General features: G+C 53.5%; 1 protein-coding gene across 3 annotated transcripts in view; it reads right to left on the bottom strand.

Moving 5' to 3' along the window:
- Positions 1 to 21860, bottom strand: part of Lsp1 (lymphocyte specific protein 1) — a 35092-nt gene extending 13232 nt beyond the window's left edge. Inside the window, exon 1 of one of the 3 annotated variants that reach the window (XM_075972832.1) lies at positions 21695 to 21860. In XM_075972832.1, the coding sequence (XP_075828947.1) occupies positions 21695 to 21762 (68 nt within the window). In that variant the 5' untranslated portion in view covers positions 21763 to 21860. Of the gene's footprint in view, positions 1 to 10739; positions 11674 to 21694 lie in introns of those variants that run through there. The other 2 variants (XM_075972831.1, XM_075972833.1) reach the window with 2 other exon arrangements.
- Positions 21861 to 22393: the final 533 nt, after the last annotated feature.

Here is a 22393-nt window from a genome sequence, read left to right as displayed (position 1 = left end):
TTTCTGAATCTATGTATGTGCAGGGTAGGGGTACAAGTGTTTGAGCCTATGTGCAAAGTTCTCGTGGGTGTGAAAGCACTCAAACACTTGGGTGGCTGTGTAAGACCGAGACGGGGGTACAGGACTCACTTAGCTCAGCTCCGAGTATGGATATCTTGAATCGGGGGTCTCACTCTGAACCGGACCAGAGCGTCTCCTGTTCTACCAGGTGCAGCCTCCTTGCAAGCACAGTTGTGGGCAGGACCCCTCAGGGTCCTTCACTCTTGGAGCAGAGAATCCAAGCTACCATAGCTTGTCACCAACACACAAAGCCCAAGGAAAGGGGCTATGGGGGCTTGGCTTGCAGCAAGTATAGGGACCAAACAGAGCTCTTTCCTGAGCAGGGTACAGGGTACACAGACATTTCATGTGGCCACATAGGCACTCACACACAGGCCCTCCCACGCACGTGCTCACACATGAGTACACAGGGTCACCCTCCAACATGTGCAGGCAAGGGTAGGGAACGGGGGATCACAAACAGCAGGTCCTATTCCCTCCCAAGCTCTCAGGGGGCCGCCCCTGCCTCACTATTTACTGTTTTCCTAACCATCACCCCGACAACGTGGTGCCGGCCTGAGCCTGGGGCTGGCAGGAGGCCAATGTGTATTTTCTGGGAACATCCTTTGTGGGACCCACCCCCTCCAAAGTTACCCTAACTTAGCCCTCCCTGGACAAAGTCTTGGTGACAGTGGGGTGCAGGATAGGGGTCTACCAGCATCACCCCTCCAGCCCCTTGCTGGAGGAAAGCTTGTCCCAGCTCCTGACCCTGCTCTGAGGCTGAGCAGGCCTGGGGCCCCTTTCCCCTGCCTCTTCCCTCCCGCCTGCCTCAAGCAATGAGTAATGCGCCCCCTCCCCATGACCTCACCCCGTCGCTATTCCACAGCTGGGCTTCGTTCTGGGAACTGGAAGGGGGTGGCTCTCCTGGGGTGGGGTGGGGTGGGGGCCTCTGGCCTGGGAAAGGCGCCCCCCGGCCAGCGGCCCAGACCCCTTGGCACGTTCTTCGGAGCTGTCAAGACTCTGGCGATGGCCGCCCCGCCCGTGGCCCTGGCCCCGCGCAGCTGCAAGGGATTTGGCGTTCCCGTACAAACGCAATCAGGCCATTTCCTGAGTCTGTTCTGGCTCGGGGGGCCCAGGGCTCAGCCTAGGGGCTGAGGAATGGGGCCCTGTCCCCCCACATCCTGCCCACACTGTTACAGGGCTTACCACAGGCTGGGGCTGGGGTTGGAGCTCAGCCTGGGCTGGAGCCCCACCCAGGTGCACTAGGGTGTACAGACCCCCACCAGCTCCCACTCTGAATGGGGCTCTTTAACTCAAGGCAGTTGCTCCCGTCTTTTGCACCCCTACACAGTATCTCGTTCCTCTTCATCCTCTGCACCCCTGCCCCCTCTCCTGCTGCCTAAACCCTGCTGAGAGCCCAGCAGAACCCATCCTGGATCTAGCCTTCCCAGCTACCCACCCTCTTTGTCCTCCCAAGGATACTTTCAAAAGGTTGACAGGCTTCAGTCCCTGTTGCAATTCTGCCCCCTGCAGGCTGCCCATGTGACTGCCCCTTGCAGCCAGCTTGAGCTCAGAATCTGTACTGTTCCTACACCCTTCAGGGGGAAACTAGAGGAAACTGAGGAGTGGGATCGTGCAAGGCTATCCCAGGTGACCTTCAGATTACAGGGGCCCCTCCCACCACTGTCTCCTGGGTACCAGAGGACTGTAAGTAGCTAGAGGACTGGGGGTAGCCACCAAGAGGGGTTGATTTGATTCTCTAAGACCACCAGGGTCTCTTGCCCTCAGGGAGGAGCTTCCCCAAGGTCACAACACTGCCCATCAGGGGTTCTCTTGACCTGAAAGTGACAGCCAGCATAGCGTTGGGCTAAGGGACAGAGCAAGGAAAGCCCTCCTGGTGCAGGCTCCCAAAGATAGGTGCAAAACTCTGAATGTAGGACTCAGGGTCAGCCGTGAGTGATGGCTGTAGGCTACCACCCACGTCCCACACTTCTGAGCACCAGTCCCTGTAGCTGCTATCAGCAGGACACATTGAGTGTTGGAGGTAGGGGTCCCATTCCCTGCGGACAGTCTACAGAATGGTGTGGGGGGTACAAATGCTCAGTTGCCACCCACTCTGGAAAGAAGCAAGGAGGTGGGTGTGTGGAGTGTGCTCAGATGAGAGTGCAGAGCCTCTGGTCAGTAGGTGAGTGCTCAGTGGAACGGGTGGGGGGAGACAATTTATACTGAGGAGCCTGGTCCCTACCTCTGGACACCTGGCTCCCATCCAGTCCCCCCTCCCCTTCATCATCTTTTAGCAGAGCATGGACATGGTGGGGTTATTTTCTTTGTGTCAGTCAATGTACCCAGGGGTTATTTCACTGGGCAAGACCATGTCTCCACCGCCCAGAAAAGCACTGTAATTACTTGGTAGAAGGGAGGGGCATGGTCTTGCTCACCGCTGTAACAGAGAAGTGGACCTTTAGGCCAAAGAGAAGGAGAGTGACACAAAGTCACGTGACAAAGAAGCCTGTGGGCCCCAGAGGGACTCTGTGACCCACAGGGTGGCCCTTGAGGTGTGAGTTGATCCCACACCCAGGAAGTCCTGGTTCTATTTGGGGAGCTAGTGGGGAAGGATTGGTGGGGGGCATGAGATGCAGGACAGAAGGAAGTGGGAGGGAGAAACCAAGCCTGGGCCAAGCTGGGAATGGGGGGGACAGGAAGTGGCTTTCAGAACAGCCCAGTATCCATGACATGTACAGCAAGACCTGGGCCTCAGTTGGGAGGGACAACGAATGGGGCCTGGATTTGCAGCACGAGATGAAAGGGTCCCTGGAGACAGTCAGTACTAGGTCATGGCTGTAGGAAATGCCTCCCCAGGGTGGAGATTTTTAAGGAGCCCCACAGAAGCAGCCTGAGTAGGCCAGAGGTGGGGAGATGGGGTAGATGGCACAGGGAAGGCTGGGTTTCCATACCTGGTCCCCAGGTCTTTCCAGCCCAGGGCACTGCCCAGGTCTATATTCTCTCCACTGTGAGAAAAACACCCAGGTTAATACCAGAGGCTCAGCCCCAGTGGCTCGTATTCCCAGGCTGCTGCCCTTGGTCACAGGTAATCTGGACAGCCAAGCTTGCCTCTGGGATCAGTACTTCCCACTTTAAAGATTCAAGCCCTCTATTCTGTGAGAGTACTTGGTTTGCCCTACCCTCAAAACACACAAGCAGCCCACGTTCTTGGGACGTGGTTAGTGGTATCCGTACAAGCAACAGTTCTGAAGGTTCATGGTGGCCAAGCCTAGGGGCGGGCCTTGGAAAGATTAAAAAGTGCAGATTGGTTGGCTGGGGCTATGGGAATCACAGAAGGTTCTGGGCCGAGAGTGGAGATGCTCAGAGCCAGGAAGCTTCCACTGCCTCGAGAGGAAACGGCAGATGAGGGGGAGACATTATAAGTGGGGAGTTAGTTGCTGTCATTGGGACAGCTCATCATGAGGACCCTGGAATGGGGGTGTCACATAGAGGAAGTTGCAAAATCAGGATGGGCATACCTGTCTCCTGCCCTCAGGAAAAGAACGGCACAAACAAGCATGTGGGAGGCCATTGGGGAGGCAAATTGGGGGAAGCCTACTGATGCACGTCTCAGGGGAACAAGGATAGGGGTTAGGTGGAACCCCAGTTCTGGAAGAAAGGGAGTAATGAAGGAACTCATCCACCCCACCTTACACACACATGGGGGCCAGCCTGGGGTCCTAGGATTTAGACATCCTGCAGAGGGCCTCCGAGGAGGCTGTGTACTCCAGTTCTCTCTTTCCTACCAGATGGAGGCGCTGTCCGCCCAAGGTGGGCCAGGTGGCCACCACTCTTGGTACCCTTTGAATGAAAAAGATTTTGAGGCGGGTAGGACTCATGGGCAACTATCTCCACCAACTGACCTAGAACTACCCACTTTCCCCCGTGACAGCTAAGGCCTTGTGCCTCTGTGCTGTCTTCACAGGCCATACTCCCCCCATGATTCTGTCTTTTCTCAAGTACATTGCATTGGAAGACATCTATTTGCCTCCACCCAGGACCCTCAAACTTGCAGTCTTCCCAGATGGCCTCTGTCTGGAGTTTAGTGCCAAGGCGTCTTAGAGAAGGCCATCCCCGCATGTCAGGCTCGTCAGACCCTTGCACGGGATTTTGCTCCCCAGGAGGGAGTCTTCCTGGCTTTTTCCTCTGCCTATGCACCCCCCCACACACACATCTTGCATGATTGCCGAGTCTAAACCCCACCCAGCCAGCATCTCTTCAGTTCTGCCCGCTTGCTCTCTCTCTCTCTCTCTCTCTCTCTCTCTCTCTCTCTCTCTCTCTCTCTCCCTCCCTCCCTCCCTCCCTCCCTCCCTCCCTCTCTCTCTCTCTCTCTCTCTCTCTCTCTCTCTCTCTCTCTCTCTCTCTCTCTCCTCCCTCCCTTCTTGCTTGCTTGCAGCTGAGGACTGAGAAAGCTGAGGTTGCATCTGGGGCTTACCTCCGGCAAGGGGAGTCAGAGAGACCAAGGCTTCCTCTGCCACCACCCCTGTCTCTGAAGGCCTGGTACTCTGCTGCAGCTCAATAACACCCCAATACCTACTCTCAGCTCTACTGCCCCTACACTAGCTGTGTTTACCTTCCTAAGATAATGATATGCCTTTTTTCTCCCACAAACCACTCCCCTCCTCTTTCTTAAGCATTCCCCTTGCCCACCAGTGCCAACTATGGTAAGCTCTCCACCGCCCCAGTGCATCTTAGTGGGGCTGAGAGGCCAGCGCTGACCCTCTGGTGTAGAACAAAGGCCACAGAAGAAAGCACATGCTCTCTCAGGCACATGGGGCAGTGAGTGTGGACATGCAATTGACATAGTGTACTTAAGGCAAAGTATCATCATTGCTCATTCTGCCCTGGTGGCATGGTGGGGGGGGGGTGCTGCAGAGTGGTCAGGAAATCAAATAAACACATAGACATCTGGGAGACATTTTAGAAGGGACCATGGTTTGGGGGATCTGGGGAGGGGAAGGTGTCTAATGACAAAGCTTGCTTACCTTCAGGGTGCTCCCATCTTCCTGTCCTTAGTACAGGTGCAAGTACTCCTGTCCCCATGTCCCTGAGTCTAGGTACATCCTAAATCATCTTGTTGCATCTCCCTGGCCTCTGAGGACTTTACATGGATGTAAAGGGGGTTCTTGCATCTGTCCTCCATCCATCCATCCATCCTTACCCCACAAGCTGGGGCTACCCACTTAGAATCTCGCCACTTGCACGCTCCTTCCTGGGAACTGAGCACACTCAGGGCAGGCAGGCACCATCTCTTTTTTAGGGCAAAGAAGGGATGAATCTTGGAGCCGTACGTCAGGGAAGTGAAATAGCAACCCATCTGGAGACCACAAAACCCCTCAGAAGAGCCTGGTGAGTCAGATGTGGTCCACACCTGTCCATCACATTACCCAAGCCGTCCAAGTAGACTCCAAGTCTGTATTCAGAAACCGGCACACTCAACACCTCAACCTGAAGGTGTGACATCCTCAAAGGTGTCTACAGCTGGATTCTGCAGAGCCTTTCTTAAGGAGCTTGAGGCTGAAAAATGGGAATGCTGCAGGCCCCTCTACCCCACACCTCCCTCAGAGGCTGGGTTAGGGTTCTTCTATCCAAGTGTGGTTTAGAACCAAGCTGGTCTTCCCACGGATAATCCTCTCCCTTCCCCTGGGTCTGGGAACCCTACCTCCTACGATGTGCTTCCTGGTCAGCCCATTGCTGGCAGCTTCTTCATTCAGGACTCCTAACTCAAACATCCCTGGCCACCTGACCCCCATGGCCTAGGGGTGGACACCAGAGCCTAGACCTCCCATCTATTACATCTTGTCATGACGGCGGCTTGTGCTGGTCTGAGCTTGCTTTCTCCCTTCACTGGCTCTGCACACTGTGCCCTCCATCTGACTGACCAGAATTGCCACAGCGTCTAGGGCCAACTACACAGAAGCCATGAGACCTCCCTGGTGCCCGCGCTCTGCTGAGCAGAGGTGTCTTCTGGCTGGCCCACTCATCATCAAACTCCCAGTGGGGACTGGGCTCAGAGAGACCGTGGCTTGCAGCAGCAGACAGCCCTGGCAGAATGCTCACAGGGCTCACGAGGCAAGGCTCTGGCACACTCTCTGACATGCGATGATGGCTTGCACTGGCTTGAGATTGCCATCCCCTCCTCTTTCCTCCCTGGCTGGTTGTACCCAGATCCACCTCGCCCTGAAGGCCTGGCTACAGCTCTCCTAATGGATGCTGCTCATATGCCTCATCCTTCATCTGGTCACAGATTTACACATTGTCTAACTTGTCTGCCCACCTGGACAGATGCATGGCAGATGACTGTGTATAGCCAAGACACTCTCCAAACCCATAGTCCTATGCTTGGCTCTGCGTGCCCCATGTGCCTCAATTTTCCTGCTCCCCGAGTGGTCAGACAAGGAGATGGATACCTATTGATTAATTTCAATATTTTATCTGCTCCTTGGTCCGAGAACACCCTGCCTGGCCCTGTGGCCACATCTGAGCTCTCGGTACTATCTAACTCCCAGGGATGGATCATTCCTGGGGTTCTCATGGAGGAAGGGGTCTATCCCAGGTTGACCTGTTTCAGCCTTCAGCCCAAGGTATCCCTTACAAGCCATTGACGCTGAAGCCAGCTTCAGTGCTGTAAGCTGCACGAAGCAGGCAAGGGCAAGTCTCCATGGGCTGAGAAAGACTCACACATCCCTCTGGGTACCACATCAGCTGATGCTAGTGGGTCCTGCACTGATCCCAAGGCCATTTCTTGGCCAACACCTAGCGCTAAACTGAACAACCATATTTGGTTCTCACAATATCCCCACCACATATGCTGAGAAAAGAGCCGCATCCCAGACCTGGGAGACCTGCACAGTCAGTGCATGGCAAGGTGTCCTCGTCACTGTCTGTGAACTACATGTAAGGAGACAAGGCAGCCACAGGAATTGAGGGGCAGGACCCTTGTTGGAGGATCCTGGTTGAGGGGGACACCAGCTCCTCCCTTCCCACAGCTCTTCCCATCTGTTTTTTTACCCTTTTCTCACTGACTCGCAAGCCGCTTCCCACCATCACCTTTATCCTTCCCTTTCAATACCAACCACCCACCCCCCCGCCCAGGTCAGCCAAGTGGGGACAGCAGAGACGTACCTTCCCTCTAACGCTGGCTAGGACCCTTCCCCTCACCCGTGTATCTTGTTCACTTCCTACCTCTTTGCTCCTTCTTCTTCCTTTTCTCCTTTCCTACCTGGTAGGACATATTCTCTCAGAGAACTTTCAAAGCCCCCAGGAGCATCCAGTGTGCTACTCCCCTGGCACCAGCATCTCCAGGTCAGGCCCTCCATGTCCTGAGTGCCATTACCAGCTGGTCTTAGTTCATCCCCTGCCCTGGGTGGATAGTAGCGGACCCTCATAGCCACATTCCTGCTCCTTGGGACAGCAACCTGCACAGCCAGCTCTATGGGCTGAGGGCCAAGTCTGGTCTCACTTGGTACCAGAGCCTGAGAACCTTTCTCTGCCCACAGAACTGCCAAATGGGTTCTAACCCCAACCACTACCCGAAGCTCCTATAGCTACCTGCAGCCACTTGCCCACATCATCCCCTGTGCTCAGATGAAGCCCTTTGCCCTCCTGTAGCCCACGTGCCCACCTGTGCTCTGGAGACCTTGGTGGTCCATCCTGGCATTGTTCTCTGGAGAGATGCTCTGGGCCTGTCGCAGTGTCCCTGGAGGCTATACCCCTGCAGCTATCCCGAGGGTCCCAAGAGCCCCACGGTGTCCCCTCCTGGCTCCAGCAGAAGCACGGGGTGGGTGAGACTCTGGGTGCCTTGGCGCCCTGGTTGCTGCTTGCCGCCTGATCTACCCAGCTCTGACGCACCGGCTGGGACTGGAACCGGAACCTCAGTCCTCTGGGCTCTGGCCCTGACACCCTGCCCAGGGGGCTGGGCCACTTGGTCCCTGTACCCCCTGCTGCTGGCTCGGCCAGGCTCCAGGCAGGACAAGCTCTGGCAGACAGACCACCCGGCCCGCGGGGGTGCCGCCCACCGGCCACCCGGCCTGCCAGGGTGGGGCCACCCCACCCTCGGGATCTCGGCCTCCAATGGGCCCGTGGAGCCACGCCTCCCTGGACACTGTGGTTGGAGGCCTGGCTTCCCCTCCCCCCCACTGGGCCACCCAGCAGACTGCCAGCCCCATCTGCTACCCTCTGCCACCCTGGGATCCCCAGAGGCCCAGTGGGCCACATGTGGAGTGGGAACCTGCCTGAGTAGCCTTATACCCCAGGGAAGCCATAGACTGATGCCATCCCTGCTATCTGCTGGCTGATGGGTGCTGGAACCTGATGAGAGAGAAGCTCACACCACCCAAAGGAGGCTTGGTTGGTGATGCCTGCCAAGGTGACTCCTGGCTCTGTCTCTTAGGCCAGCATCAGCCCAAAGTACTTCTGACCAGCCCAGCTGCTCTTAAATCTAGGTCCCCGGGACTGCAGAACCAGGTAGGCAGCTGAGAGCAGAGGTGGCCATCCTGCACCGTGGCCTGACCTATGGTGGATCTGGGAGGACCTGGCTCCCCTGAGGCAGAAGTGGGTATCCAAATACCTAGCACAGGAAATAGACGTAAGCCGGGGGCTGACCAGCATTGTGTTAAGCCCTCAATTCATACCCAGACTCAGATGAAGAGAGCTGTAGGGACATGACATCTATGAATTTAAACTGGATTCAATTTGCATCTTGGCCTCTGCTGGCACCCAGCAATCCCTTCCAGAGCTTGTCACAGAAGGGACTGGCAGGGCTCTGCTACTAGGTGTGAAGAGAAAGCCTTGGGTTCCTGCGGAAGGGTCTGGGCAAAGACAGCGACTGATAGGAGGTAGGTCACCTGCTGGGTGACCTTGAACAAGTCACTTGACCTCTCTGAGCCTCTTTTTCTCATCTTTCCAACAGAGACAAGGCAAAGACCTATTCTCCAAGGTTGGGCTAAGTGGACAGTGTTGGAGGCTGCCGGCGTGTGGACAGAGGGCACCATGGAGTCAGGGGTGAAGGGTATTAGATGGTAGCATGCACATGCCTGCACATATGTGTGTACTCAATGCACATGAGAGGCATGTTCCATTGAAAGACCAGGCTCCCAGAGATGCACAGTTTAGCAAATATCCACCCTGGGCCATCGCCTCCTGACACTCATTGTGGTCCCACTCCACACGTGGACAAGTGGTTCTCCGGCATCACAAGGGACAAGCCCCTGGACCCACTCGTTCACTTCATGGGAACCCCCTTAGACCTCCGGGGGCCTGCCCTCCTGTCCTGACCACTGGTTAACCATTGTAGGGCTTGGTTTCTGGGTCTCCTCCCATCTCTCTTCAGCTCAAGACTTTGAATGGTGCCAAACCTGACCCCTGCCCAAAGTGATGTCTTGTCTATAGCTTCCATGGCCCCGTCATCCTGCCTCTGGATTAGCAGGACGGCAGCCTGGTGCAGGGTCTTGCGGCTCTTCCTGTCACCCCACAGCCACAAGGTGCTGGAATCAGTTTCCTTTTTGTTATAGGATACTGCTGAGTTGGTAAGATTGATCAAAGGCGCTCCTAAATGCCCAGGGCACTATGAGGAACAGTGACAAAGGAGGTTCCATCCCTGCCTGGGCAGGATGGGGTAACATTTAGCCTGAGTGAGGTGGCCATGCATCAGGACCCTGAGCAGGGTGAGCTGAGCCAGAAAGACTGGCATGGGGCATGTCTATGGTATCGGCTGGGAGCTAGGGTGGAAAGAGGCTGGGAGGCCAGCTTAGACCCTGGTGCTAGTTTGCTGACCTTGGTTGGCAGCTGGGACCATGATGGGGCCGGGATGTAGAGGTAGCTGTCTCCTGGCATCTGCCCACCATCCCATCTGTGCCCTGTCTCACCACTAAGAGCCAGGCTCAAAACACAGAGACATAAGAAACAATGCCAGGCCCACCCTCCAGGAACATGAGGTTTAAGCAGCCAGGGAAGTGGGCCAGGGAACAGGCCACCAGATGAGCGAGGAACCAAACCTTCCTGGCTAGGGAGACCATGACAGGCTTCCTGGAGGAGGTGGCACTGCAGTAGAGCTTTAAAAGCTGGAAGAGGAAAGAAAAGGAAGGGCACAGCAGGTGGCTCCGAGGGCAACAATGAGCAGTTAATCATTAGAAGTGCCTGAGGTTTGCAGGGCCTGGGCCTACAGCTGCCTATTCTCACACACGCTTTACATAGGAGACAACAGGCTGAGTGAAGAAGACTTTCAAAGACCTGAGGTCCAGAGGCCAGAGAATCAGGATCCCCAGTGTTTCCAAGCCTCCCTCGCCCAGGACTGTCAGGCCAGTGGTTTCTGGGGCCTATGGCTGTAAGTCCAGTTTCATTTGTAAAGTGGGGTGGGGGTGTCACTTGTTAGTTCCCAAGGGCAGCAAGAAGATATGATGGGGACAGGCCTGTGCAGCTACGCTGAAGATCATTCCCTGTGGGTCCCCATAGGACCCACAGGGAGCTATGGGAGGAAGAGGTGAAGCCGCCTGGCTGACCAAGATGATGGCGTCGTGCTGGGCTTCTATCCTCCCGTAACACGTGCATAAGCGGCCTGGCACAGTCCGTGTGCCACATATCTGCCAGTCTGGGTGCAGGGGGGTACCACTGTCAGCAAGGGCGCTGTGGGCACCATGCCTGGGCTGGGAGGGACCTACCTCAGCAGCTTCTCCAGGCCCCGTTTGCTAGCATTTCTCCTCAGGAGTGCGGGGCCATTCATGCTGCGGGCCTGCCCACGACGATGCTGGTGACCTGGCCTGACCCCTGGCCCTGGGGACACCGCCTGCAGCTTCAAAGGCTCCTGGTGCTGTGGCCCAAAAACTCTGCTCTCCTCTCCTCTTCTTTCTTTCCCTTTCCTTCTCCTTCTCTTCTCCCCTCCTCTCCCCTGCCCTGCCCTCTCTCTTCTCCTTGTCCTTCTCGTTGTGTTCTTGTCCCTCGTCCCGTCTCCTGTCAGTCTGTCTGGTCTCTCTGTCTCTGACACCCCTTCCTTGTCTGCTCTATCTGTCTGAAGGATGTCTGTCTGTCTCAGCCCCTCCAGCCCCTGGGGACGGGGGTGTGGGGCTGGCTCCCAGATGGCAGCCCCAGGCCCTTCCACTGTCCCTGGACCCTGTCTCTGTGGGTCTCTCTCCCCTCTCCTTTCTCAGGACGCCTAGCAGCTGCTTTCCTTTTGTCCCCCAGCCCCCTTCTCCGCCCCCTTGGTCTCCTCCACCTCCACCACCTCCTCCTCCTTCCGAGACTAGTAAAAATGTCAGAGAGAAACCCTCCCAGCCCCGCAGTGTGGGGGCCTGGCTGGACCTCCACGCCCGCTTGTGGGCAGCATGGTGGTATGCCCCCCTCAGACCATCTTGGCAGCTTCTGCCACTTCCCACCTCTCTGCCCACCACTCCACTCTGGGTGACTGGCCCATAGGTCACCTCCCCATTCTCAAAGCCTCTTGCCCATCTCTGCCTGGCTGCTGGTCCTTGCTCTGAGTCCTGCTCTCACTGACCCTGGCTCTCTCCTCCCAGGTCTGGGCCTCAACTGCCCCTGACCTGGCTGACTGCCCCTCCTTGCCCTTTTCTTCTCTTCTGGCGTTTTCACTCCTATCTCAGTCTCCCTCCTACCTTCCCTCCCCCCTTCTTTTCCCTCCCTTCTTTTTCTCCCTCCTCCCCCTCCTTCTTCTCCCCCCTCTGGGTCTTCTTTTTCCCTCTGTTTATTCCCAGCTCTCTGCTCTTGTATAACCTCCAGGGGAGGCTGGGCACCCCAGGAATCTTCCCAGGTCGCCTCGCTGGGAGGCTACTGCCTTCCCCAGAACCTCAGGCTGTATTCAGAGCAGGGATGTATAGACACCACAGAGAGCATCTTCGTTGGTGTAGAGAGCCAAAGTTTCGAAAGTGGTAGAGGGTACCCGGGTGGTCCGTGCCCTCACCAGCCAGCCCCCTACCCTATCCTCTGGCTCAGACCCAGGGACAAGCAGCCCAGCCCATTGTTTTTCTGGTTGGGCTTAGTCACTGTGACTCACTGGAGAACACTGGAGGCTAGTGGCTGGGCTGGGAGGAAGTTGCCATGGGCCAGTTCTGGGCGAGTGAGCTTGCATCTGGTGGCTTCTCAGAACCCTCACACTCATAGCTGCGGACAAGCAGTACTGCTAGACCCATGAGCCAGATGGGAAAGTCAAGGCTGGCCAACAGCACTGTGCCAGGTCACAGAGCTAGAGTCTGGCAGAACCAAGACCATAGTTGGGTCTATTGACTGCCAACAACTGCCCACCGTGTCTCCCCGCACACATCTGGCCCCCAGTTGTACTCCATCTCTATACTGGAAGAATGGACACACATGGGTTACTGTGACCTCCAGGTAGGCCAGGAAGTCAGAGTGCAAGAAACCTCAAGACTACTGAGGACAGAGGAGGGAGTTGGAGGCTCATGAGCGGATCACTGGTGCGAAGGAGGTATGTGCCTTAAGGTGACAACACAGATACAGTGTCCCATGGATCCACAGTTCTAATCTGCAGCAACCAAAAAGCTGGCTACCCACCTTTTCTGCCACACTTGCTACAGGATGAGATCCAGCTGTTCTGAAGACAGCGGTTACAGCATCTCCCTCCCCCAGCCTCTCCCAGGAGGAGATGGAGCCAGAGTGTATAGCAGAGACAGCAGAGTCCACTGCCCCCTCCAACAGCGCAGAGACATAATAAACAGCACATTCTGAAGCAATAAGGATGGGGCCGGGATGAACCTCCCTCTGGTGAGCCCATGCTGAGGAGATCACCCAGCGGAACCAGCTTGCGCTGCGTCTGCACCACGGTTCATCTCACCACCTCCTCGGCCCTGTTCTTATTCCAACTAGACAGTCAGGAAAGACATGTGGTCAGGGAAATTTGGGTTCAAAAAGAGGAAGAATGTTTCCAGGCAGGGGAGGGCTGTCTTAATGGCGGGGGAAGTTCCTACAAAGAGATGTTGAACGATTTAATGCTTTGAAGCCATGATAAGTATGGACAAGTGAGCAGAACACTTGCTGCTGGCATTATTGTCTGTTACTTGTCCACCTACCCACCCATTCATCCATACATCCATACACGGATCTATACACTCACTCATACACCCACTCACCCATAACTCACTCTCAATAACCTACCTACTCATCCACCCACCCATCCATCCACCCAGCCACCCATCCATCCAGCTTGTGTTTATGGTGCTTACATTTTTAAGTACCACTTATCAACCCATCAACTCTTTTCTTTATATCTTCTCCATATTCGTTCATAAATCCGCCTTTCTAGACATCTCCTCACCTAGGAAACTGCACATCTAGTTGCACACATCTGTTTGTGTGATAGTGTATGCACGGTCCTCAAAGCAAGTCAATACACTATGTATGGGAAATCAGCCCCCAACCCAGTCATCATCACCCACTCTTCCTCCCTGTCATCCTTCCACTCACATGCACACTCCATTAGCCACACTTTTGTCCACCAATCCATATGTTTATTCAAGAAACACAAATCGAATCACAATAATTTTCAATGTGCTGGGAATTCAGCACCACTCTCCAACACTCATGATGCTGACATTCCAGTGGGAACAAACAAGTAACAGTGTATCAACACATTGCCCATGATGGTTAATGCTGCTGAAAGTAGGAGTCAGGGTACAGGCATGGAAAGAGGAGCACTGGGGACCAAGATGTTTTGGATGATAGTTAAAGTGGAAGAAAAGCTTAGTGGGAAGGAATAAGCATTTCCTGATTTAAGAAGGAGGGGGGAGAGAAAGAGAGAGAGAAGAAAAAGGAGAGAAACTGACTTCCTCACAGTGGGAGAAAGTATTCCAGAAACATAGTACAACATTTATGATGGAGAGGTATCTTTGCACACATCTGTATCTCCAATAGTTCATCCCATACCAATTTATCCATTTTATTGATTTGTTATCTGTTTATCTTGCCACCATAATCTATTATTGTATCTATTTATCTATTATTTATTTACAGTCATATGTCTGCTTCTCTTGATATTGTATCTGTCCAGTCATTTATCTATGTCCTATCTACTCCTCTTTCATCCACTTATTCTTTCATCCTAAATGCCATTCTCCAACGCATCCATTTATCTATCCCATGCATGCATCCATCCATCTATACATTCAACCCCTACTCATCCATCCACCCACTCATTCACCTCTCTATCCAATCCCCATCCATCCATGCATCCAACCATCCATCTACCCTCCTACCTACTAATTCATCTATCTACTCACACCATCCACCAACAACTCATCACACTCAGCCACCCCACATTTATCCAACCACCCACATTTCTATCCATCTGCCTACTCACCCATCTATCATCCACCCATATATCTACCCGCCCGTCCATCCATTCAACTGTTCGTTCATCCGCTCACTCATATATCAACCCATCCACCTACTCATTCATCCATTCACCTTTCCATCCATCCACCCCCTATTAATCTACCCACCCATATATCCACCCATCAAGTCATCTATCTACCCCTCATCCATCAGCTTACCCATTCACCTACCCATATATCCACCTACTCATCAATCCATCTATACAACCCCATCTACCCATTCACTAATCCATCCACCCATCCATATATCCACCATATATCCACCAACATTCAGTCATTCATTCATCCCACATTCATCTATACAACCCATTGTTCATCCACCCATCTACTCATCCATCCATTTATCCATCAATACATTCACTCATATATCAACCCATTTATCCATCTACCCATCCACTCATTCACTCACCCATCCACCCATTTATATGCTCCCTGGTCATTCATCCCACCCATATATCCACCTGTTCAGTCATTCATCCATCCACCTCTCATCCATCCATCCACCTATCTACATATTCATCCATCCAACTACCAACTCACATTTACCCATCCATCCATCCCTTTCTATTTATTCACATCACACTTATTCATTCATCCATCCACTCCCCCACTCACTCATCTATCCATCCAGTCACCCATCTTCCCATCCATATATTCAGCAACATTCAGTTATCCACTCACCCATTCCTGTATCTGCCCACTTATTCATCCATCTACCCATCTATCCATTCCGCCAGCCAACCACCCACTCACCCATCCACCCACCCATATTTCGACCCATTCATCAACCCACCACCCACTCATCAATGCATTCATTCACTCCACATCCATCTGTTCGCCCCATCCATACACCCATCCATATATCGACCCATTTATCCATCTGTATATTCCATTTATCCATCAATCAGCCCATCCTTAATCCACCAACCCACATATTTGTCCATTTATCTACCCATTTTTCAATCCATCTATCCTTACAGCCATCCACCCGCTATTCTTCCACCTGCTCATTGACCCATCCACCCACCCACGTACCCATATAACTTTTAATATTCAATCACCCACCCATTTATCTATCCACCCATCTACTCATTTATCTAACTCCACTCACACATTCACCCATTCACTCATTCATTTATTCATCTACTCACTCACTCACTCACTCACTCACTCATTCACCTAACCATCCACCCATCTGTCCATACATTCATCCACCTAGCTATATATCTATCCATTCATCTACTTCCTAGTCATCCATCTACCCACCTACCCATCATTCAGTCCATCTATTCCATCCATCCATCCATCCATCCATAATACATACATACATTTATGTATCCATTCACTTGTGCATTTATTGATCTGTCCACATATCTAGTCATACACCCATCTATCTACCTACCCATCCATACACTCATCCATCTACCCACCTAACACTTTTCATATTTCCACCTTCATTCACCTTTCCTTGTATTTATATATTTCTCTGCCACTCATTTCTTCTTTTATTTTCTTATTTCCTTTCTTCTATGACTAACATAGCCTAAAAATCCATGACTCAAGAACAAAGTTCCAGGAGGTCAGATCCCTCCCATAACAGACCATAAACATAACTTGGGAAGCACAGATATTCTCTGTCTCTGTCTATGTCTCTCTCTTTCTCTCTTTCTCTTGGATTTTTTCAGACAGGGTTTTTCTGTATAGCTCTGGCTGTCCTAGAACTCACTCTGTAGGCCAGGATAGCCTTGAACTCACAAAGACCCACTTGCCTCTGCCTCCCAAGTGCTGGGATTAAAGGTGTGCACCACCACCTTAGCTCAGATATATTCTCTTGTCCATACATCTTTATAGCCCCTAGAAAACATGCTCACAGACCAGTGGCCTACATGGAGAAAGACCTAGTAAGCAGTGGGAGCCTACTGGTGGAGGGGCCCAGAATAGTGGCATTTAATAGCAATGTGGCTGTGATTTACATAGTGGGATGCCTCCTAATGCTTCCTGAACTCATCAGCTCCCTGTGTTCCCCTTTCCAAGCAAGGTCTGGTGGGCCAGAGCTAAAGGCGGAGCCAGGGAGTTGGGTGTGGTGATGAAGTGTGGTTGGAGCTGGGACTAGGAGAAAGGGCAACAGAGTCTTTCCAGATTTCTTTGGAATAAACTAGCTAGATCCATCTGTCTTGAGTTCTATTGCTCTTTTGAGGAGAGGTTCCTGGGAGAGGAGGGAGACCTGGGGGGGGGGAGAGAAAAGGGTGAGAAGGGGGAAAGAAGGAGGGGAAACAGGAGGGGAGAATAGAGAGAAGGAGAGGAAAGGAGGAGGAAAGAGGAAGAGAAAAAGAGAAGGGAAGGGGGAAGAGAAAAAGAAATAGGGGAAAGAAAGGAGAGTAAAGAAGAGGAGAGGACAGGATAGAAGAGCGGCAGGAGGAGGCAGTGTTGACTTTCCTCGAAAGCTAACCACACACAGTAGGCTACCTTAAGAAAGAGTGTACAGCCACCTTGGAATGGGAAGGTGGATCTTCTCCCTGTAGGATAGAAGGGTGTGAACCTGAGATCCCATCTGCTAGGGATGTGACCCCATCCTCATGTACTCATCCAGGTGGCAGCTGGTAAAATCAAGGCTGTGGAAGGAGAGTTGAATATAGGATCCATCTCACCCATGGCAGACAGGATCTCCTGGACATCTAGACAGCCTTTCTATAGTACCTGGTCACATTGGGCTGGCGTTTGTGCTGACCCCATATACACTGCCGGCAGCCTAACTTGTTCCACCTCTGAGGAGCCCTGATGTGAGGAGGGGGCTCAGAGGGAACAGAGGCATCTTGATTTTGCAGATAATTTTACCAGTCGATTGCCTGCCAATCGATGGAGGCAGATAGTCTTCGTTCTCCGCCAACTTACAACTTCCCAACTTGGAGGTGGTCAGCAAATGGAGCCTGGTAAAACTGACCTGGCCACCATAAAGGACCAGAGCCTTTCCTGACCCACCAATTGTTTGTTCTCAAACTCCTATACTCTAAACCTACAGCCCCTCCCCTCTCTGCTAGCTCCTTGACAATAGGTATGAGTGGCCAGGCTAATCAGGCAGCGGTGGCACATGCTTTTAATCCCAGCTCTTAGGAGGCTGGCGGATCTCCATGAGTTCGAGGCCAATCTGGTCTACATGAGTGAGTTCTAGGATGGCAATGATAGTTACATAGAGAAACTACCCCGTCTTGAGAAACTTTTAAAAAAAAAGTGTCTGGATAGTGAAATCCTAATCCTGGGAAATGGGCTGGGCTGTCACCAGGCAGCTCCTTATGATGCCTCAAGGCCAATGAGAACCATGTGTCCTTAGACAGACTGGGGCTTCTTAGACCCAGAAGAACCCCATAGCTCTGCTGTCCAGTGCTACCAGAGTAGATGCAGAGACCCAGGCCTATACTGGCCTAGACTGTGCCTGACAGAACACTCATACCCTGGCCTGTGATGTCCCCACAAAGCACTTGCCACCAGCAGAATACCCCTCATCCTGACCTGGTCTAGGCCCCACAAAGACCACTAGTTCCTTGTCAACTGCCTTTGCAGAAGAGTGGGTGCACTCTGGGGATTCTTACCAGGGTACCTTAAGAAGTAGCTTCGTACAGTCTAACCCAGGTCCTAGTCCCTCCCCCTAAACCCACAGAGGGCATGTCTAGTCACAGTAAACCATCTCTAAAAGGGCCACTCTTGGGGGGATGGTGTACAAGATCTTTTCATGCTTAAAGAGCTTGGCAAGAACACTCAGGTCACGAATGCTAGGCCTGAGCAGTTGCATTCTGACCATGCAGATGAGGAAACTGAGGCACTGGATGGTGATCCTTTACCTTCTCCCCCTTACCTCAAAGTGGCATCTCAACCCCTATCCCAATAGCTCAATTTCCCAGAGGGAAAGGCCTGGTCCACCTCCCCTGGGTCTCATCCCCTAGCAAGCCCCTACTTCTTTAAGGCTCACCAAACCCTGTCTTAACCCTCTCAGGGAAACGGAGGCAGAGGCAACCACTGATACAGTAATAATGTCACCTTGCCAAGGCCATCCTGTCCTGGGCCATCTGTCCCAGGCCTTTCTCAACACTGCCTACCTCAAGCAGACAAGGCAGTATGAGGGCCTCTGGAATCAGCAAAGGTAGGTCTGTGGTGTTCCAAAAGTACCAGGTATCTGGTTTCCCCTCTTCAAGCCAAGATGGGGATCTAAAGGAGTTGGATGGAAGGTGGGAGAAAGCCTAGGATCCACCAGGAGGAAGATGTTGTCTGGGTGAAGCTTGACCTCTCTCTGCCTTGAGGAACCTCTGACTTGGCCTAGCCTGGCTCAGCTCTGCCATCTGTGCAGAGAGCTCCAGGCCTCAGCTCCTAATCTTCTCATCTTCAGTGCTCACCCTGGGAGGGCAAGGTTGGAGGAAATCCCTCCACTGGGCTACTGCCGCTTGGATCAAGGCTCTCAATATTGTGCAAGGCCCTCTGACTAGAGCTCAGAGGATCAGAGGAACAGGTGATTCAGGAAGGAAGGAACCCTGCCTAGGTGACCCTCAGATTGTCCTATTGGTCAGCAAGTGTGGGATTAGGTCAGAAATGTTTCCAGGGTAGATGGTGACCGGGAGCAGGGCCCTTAGCAAAGCAGCATCATATGCTGAGGGAATCAGGGTACAGACATGCCAGGGGCCAGATGAGCCATGCAACTCAGGGAACCGGTAGCCAGGTAGAGAGAGCTAGGCCTGTGCAGAGGATATCTGTCCACCCGAGTCTGCCCCCAGTGAGAGGGGCCATGGCTCCATGTCGAGTTGGGGCTCCAGGACAGGGGTAGTGGTTGACTCTGAGGCCCTTGAAGACATGCTGAACAATTATCTGTGAGCTACACGACTGTCCTGTAGCTCTTGAGACGCTGTGCAGTGGAGTTGTAGGGGGGTTGAGGCTTGGTTTCGTTCCCTTGGTGTCACCCAGCAGTCCCAGCAGAGCCATTTGCAGCCCTGTGGAGATGCCACAACCTGCTCCCACAGGACAGGAACAAGCTGCTCTGTGTTTGGTAGGCAGGCAAAGAGAGAGCACCCCACTGGAGGAAGAGTGTAGTCCTATATCAGTGGGAACACTGGAGTGGTACACAGTAGCGTTCCAGCCATCTGAGGGCTCTGTGAGAGGGGCTTGGCCTTGGCCTGCCCGCCTTGGGCCTGGAATGCATAAGCGTCCCACAATGCTCACCCTGGTATACTTGGACAGGTATGAGGGCGCCCGCAGTGCCTTGGCGCCATGGTGCACGGAGGTTGGTGGAGAGAGAGACCCCGGGGCGCGACTTGGCCTCTGCCTGGTATGCCTGGTCTTCTATGGACACATGGGGTGGGGACCCCCTGATCTGTTCCAGCCAAAACTGACCCTGCTCAGTTCTGGCCTTCTGGGGTTTCCTGAGAGGGGACTTAATAGGTCAAATATCCCCCTCTGGATACCAGGGACTTCTTACCACTTTAAACAGGAGAATCCCCTGACCCCTGAGTCACCCTATGAAAGGACAGTTCCACCTCGCCCTGGGTCTCGGTTTCATTCTGAAAGGTCAGCGGTGTGCTTTGTTCTCTTTCTTCCACCATTTTGGGAAGGACATCTTTAGGGGATTCCCAGGCCCGCTGAGGTCTTAGGACTGTGGAACAGGAGTTCTTGACAAACAGGCACAGGTGCAGTCCAGCCCCAGTCCTACAGTAAGATGTCCAGAGATCTGCTGTGCCTGCCAGAGCTGTGGGCACCCTTGACTGTGTTGCCTAGACCTTGGCATTTGAGACAGCTGAGAGAGGGGGCCGAGGAAGGGCCCAGGAGGAAGGCGGGGCCTGCGGGGCTTCTTGTGTCTGCCCTTCTATGGGCACAAGGTGGCAGGGCACTGGCGTGAGGACATTTTTGCACAGGGTCACAGCTGTCGCCCGATCACCCTGTTCCACACACCCGATAGCTTGTGTCCTTACCCAGCCTGGGCAGAATGTCCTTAGAGCCCTTCTTGGGCCCTCATGATACATGTCCCCCCTCCCAGGAGACAGCTCTCACAGACCTTTCTGGGGACAATGAGGCCCTGAAAACCCCAGGTTGGCACAAGGATGCTGACCCAGGCCAGGCCAGTCTCTGTTTAGCCTCTGACTCCTTTCCTGGCTGGAGGGTTCCCTGGACAGTTCTCAAACCAGGGCCCACAAGGAGAGTGGAAAGCCTGAGGTTAGCCCTCTGCCCCCAACATGCACCCCTCACAGTGAGGCCTCTTTGCCATTATCTGATAGGACTGAGGTATTCCTGACTCTGTCCGAGATCTGGAGCCTGACTCCATTTTACAAGGCAGTCTGGGGCCTGCAGGGGCTCTGCAACACCTGCTGAGGTGGCCTTCGCTCCTTGAGCCTGTGGGTGAACCTCAAGGACCACACCTTCCTGGACAGGCTGACATCTCTAGCATCAGGTTCTAGGACTCCCGAGGTCTTACCTCCTTTCTGTTCCTCTTACACACCTGGACCACAGCCCCCACATCCCGCTCCCATGAGGCCTCTCGTCCCTGACTGTAGAATGTCCCCTTCTGCCTCAGCCTGTCCCAGAGACCTGACACTTTCTTCTAAGACCTGTTCCTGCAACTGAGCAGAGCAGGCACACATGGCTTGGCTTAGTCTCCATGTCTGCCCACTGACAGTCCTTCCCCGTGGCCCCCAGCTTATGACCCAACACAGGGCAGAACTTAGCAGTTCTTTAACTCACAGATGCCCTTAGGCAGTTGACGGCCCATGTGTCTGTGGCAGAGGAGTGACTACTTTACCTCCTCTGACATTCCCTTCCCATACTCACTGTACCCAATAGCAGTGTCTGGTCCACAAGGGGACATTGAGAATCGCCGCAGAGCAGCTTTGGGAACCTCTGAGACCCGGCCACCCCTAATTATCTCAAGGCAGGCCAGACCCCTCAGACAAACCTACAGGTGAGGGGTCAGCAGCCTGGCCAGGATTCACAACTCCAGTTTCTCCCAACATAACTGTTGCTCTCTCCCACTGATCAGGCCACATCTAGGCATGCCCAGTTCCTTCCACACCAAGCATCTACCCCTTCTGTTCTGGCTATGGAGCCTAGCCAGGGATCTATCCTTGCCCAGTTAGGCCAGTTAAGCTGTAGAGGTAGATAGGGGAGACACAGACATCTATGGGTAAGAGGGGGTTTCTGCAGAACCTCCAAGGCCCCAGTGGGTAGCCACTCTCCAAGACTCTGTCCCTGAAGGACTTGGCCCAAAGCAAGCTGCCTGCTGTGGGACTTACCCTTCGCTGTCTTCTGCATGCAGTTCTTCCTGCTCCTCGCAGCTTGGATCGCTGGCAGCCTCCGCCATGGGCCTGATGTCTTTGGTGTGGGTGCACTCTTTGTGGCTCCTAGTGCTTCTCTGTAGATGGGCCGTGCCTAGAGCCCCCACCCCAGCAGGTTTCACTTCCTCCTTCCGGCAGCAGGTTGAGGTTTGGAACCTATTGGGACTTGGGTTGGGGTGTTGTTTTTTGACTATGTTGTTGCAAGAGAAGAAGAAGAAAAAAAACTAAACCCAAACCACTTATCAGGAAGTGTTGAGCAAGCTGCGCCGCCTGGGGTGACAGAAAAGGGCTGGGGCAGAGGTGGGTAAGGATGCTCCTCACAGTTCCGGCTCACGTAGCTGGGACACCCTGTGTTTCTCTGGGGTTTCTACCAGCAGTTCTGAGAGTAGCTAGCTCTCCCAGTGTCCAGAATCCATGGTCCCTTCAGCATCTGTGGACTCTGCTTTCAACTGCTTTACATGGACATTCTCTGTGCTTCCATGTGTGCTCACAGAACATGGTGGAATCAGTTCTTGATACTTCAAGGCCTTGGACACTCTTAACTCGTCTTTGCTTTCCAGCCATGTCCAGGATCCTACACATGGTGCTCTGTAGGTCTAGAGCTTGCCCCAATCTGTCCCCATGCCTAGCTGCCGGACACCTGCGTCTCCTTCTTGC

This window comes from Microtus pennsylvanicus, chromosome 5 (genome assembly GCF_037038515.1).
Source record: "Microtus pennsylvanicus isolate mMicPen1 chromosome 5, mMicPen1.hap1, whole genome shotgun sequence".
Classification (NCBI taxonomy): Eukaryota; Metazoa; Chordata; class Mammalia; order Rodentia; family Cricetidae; genus Microtus; species Microtus pennsylvanicus.
Note: the sequence above shows the minus strand (reverse complement) of the source record. Positions and strands in the feature narration are given on the sequence as shown.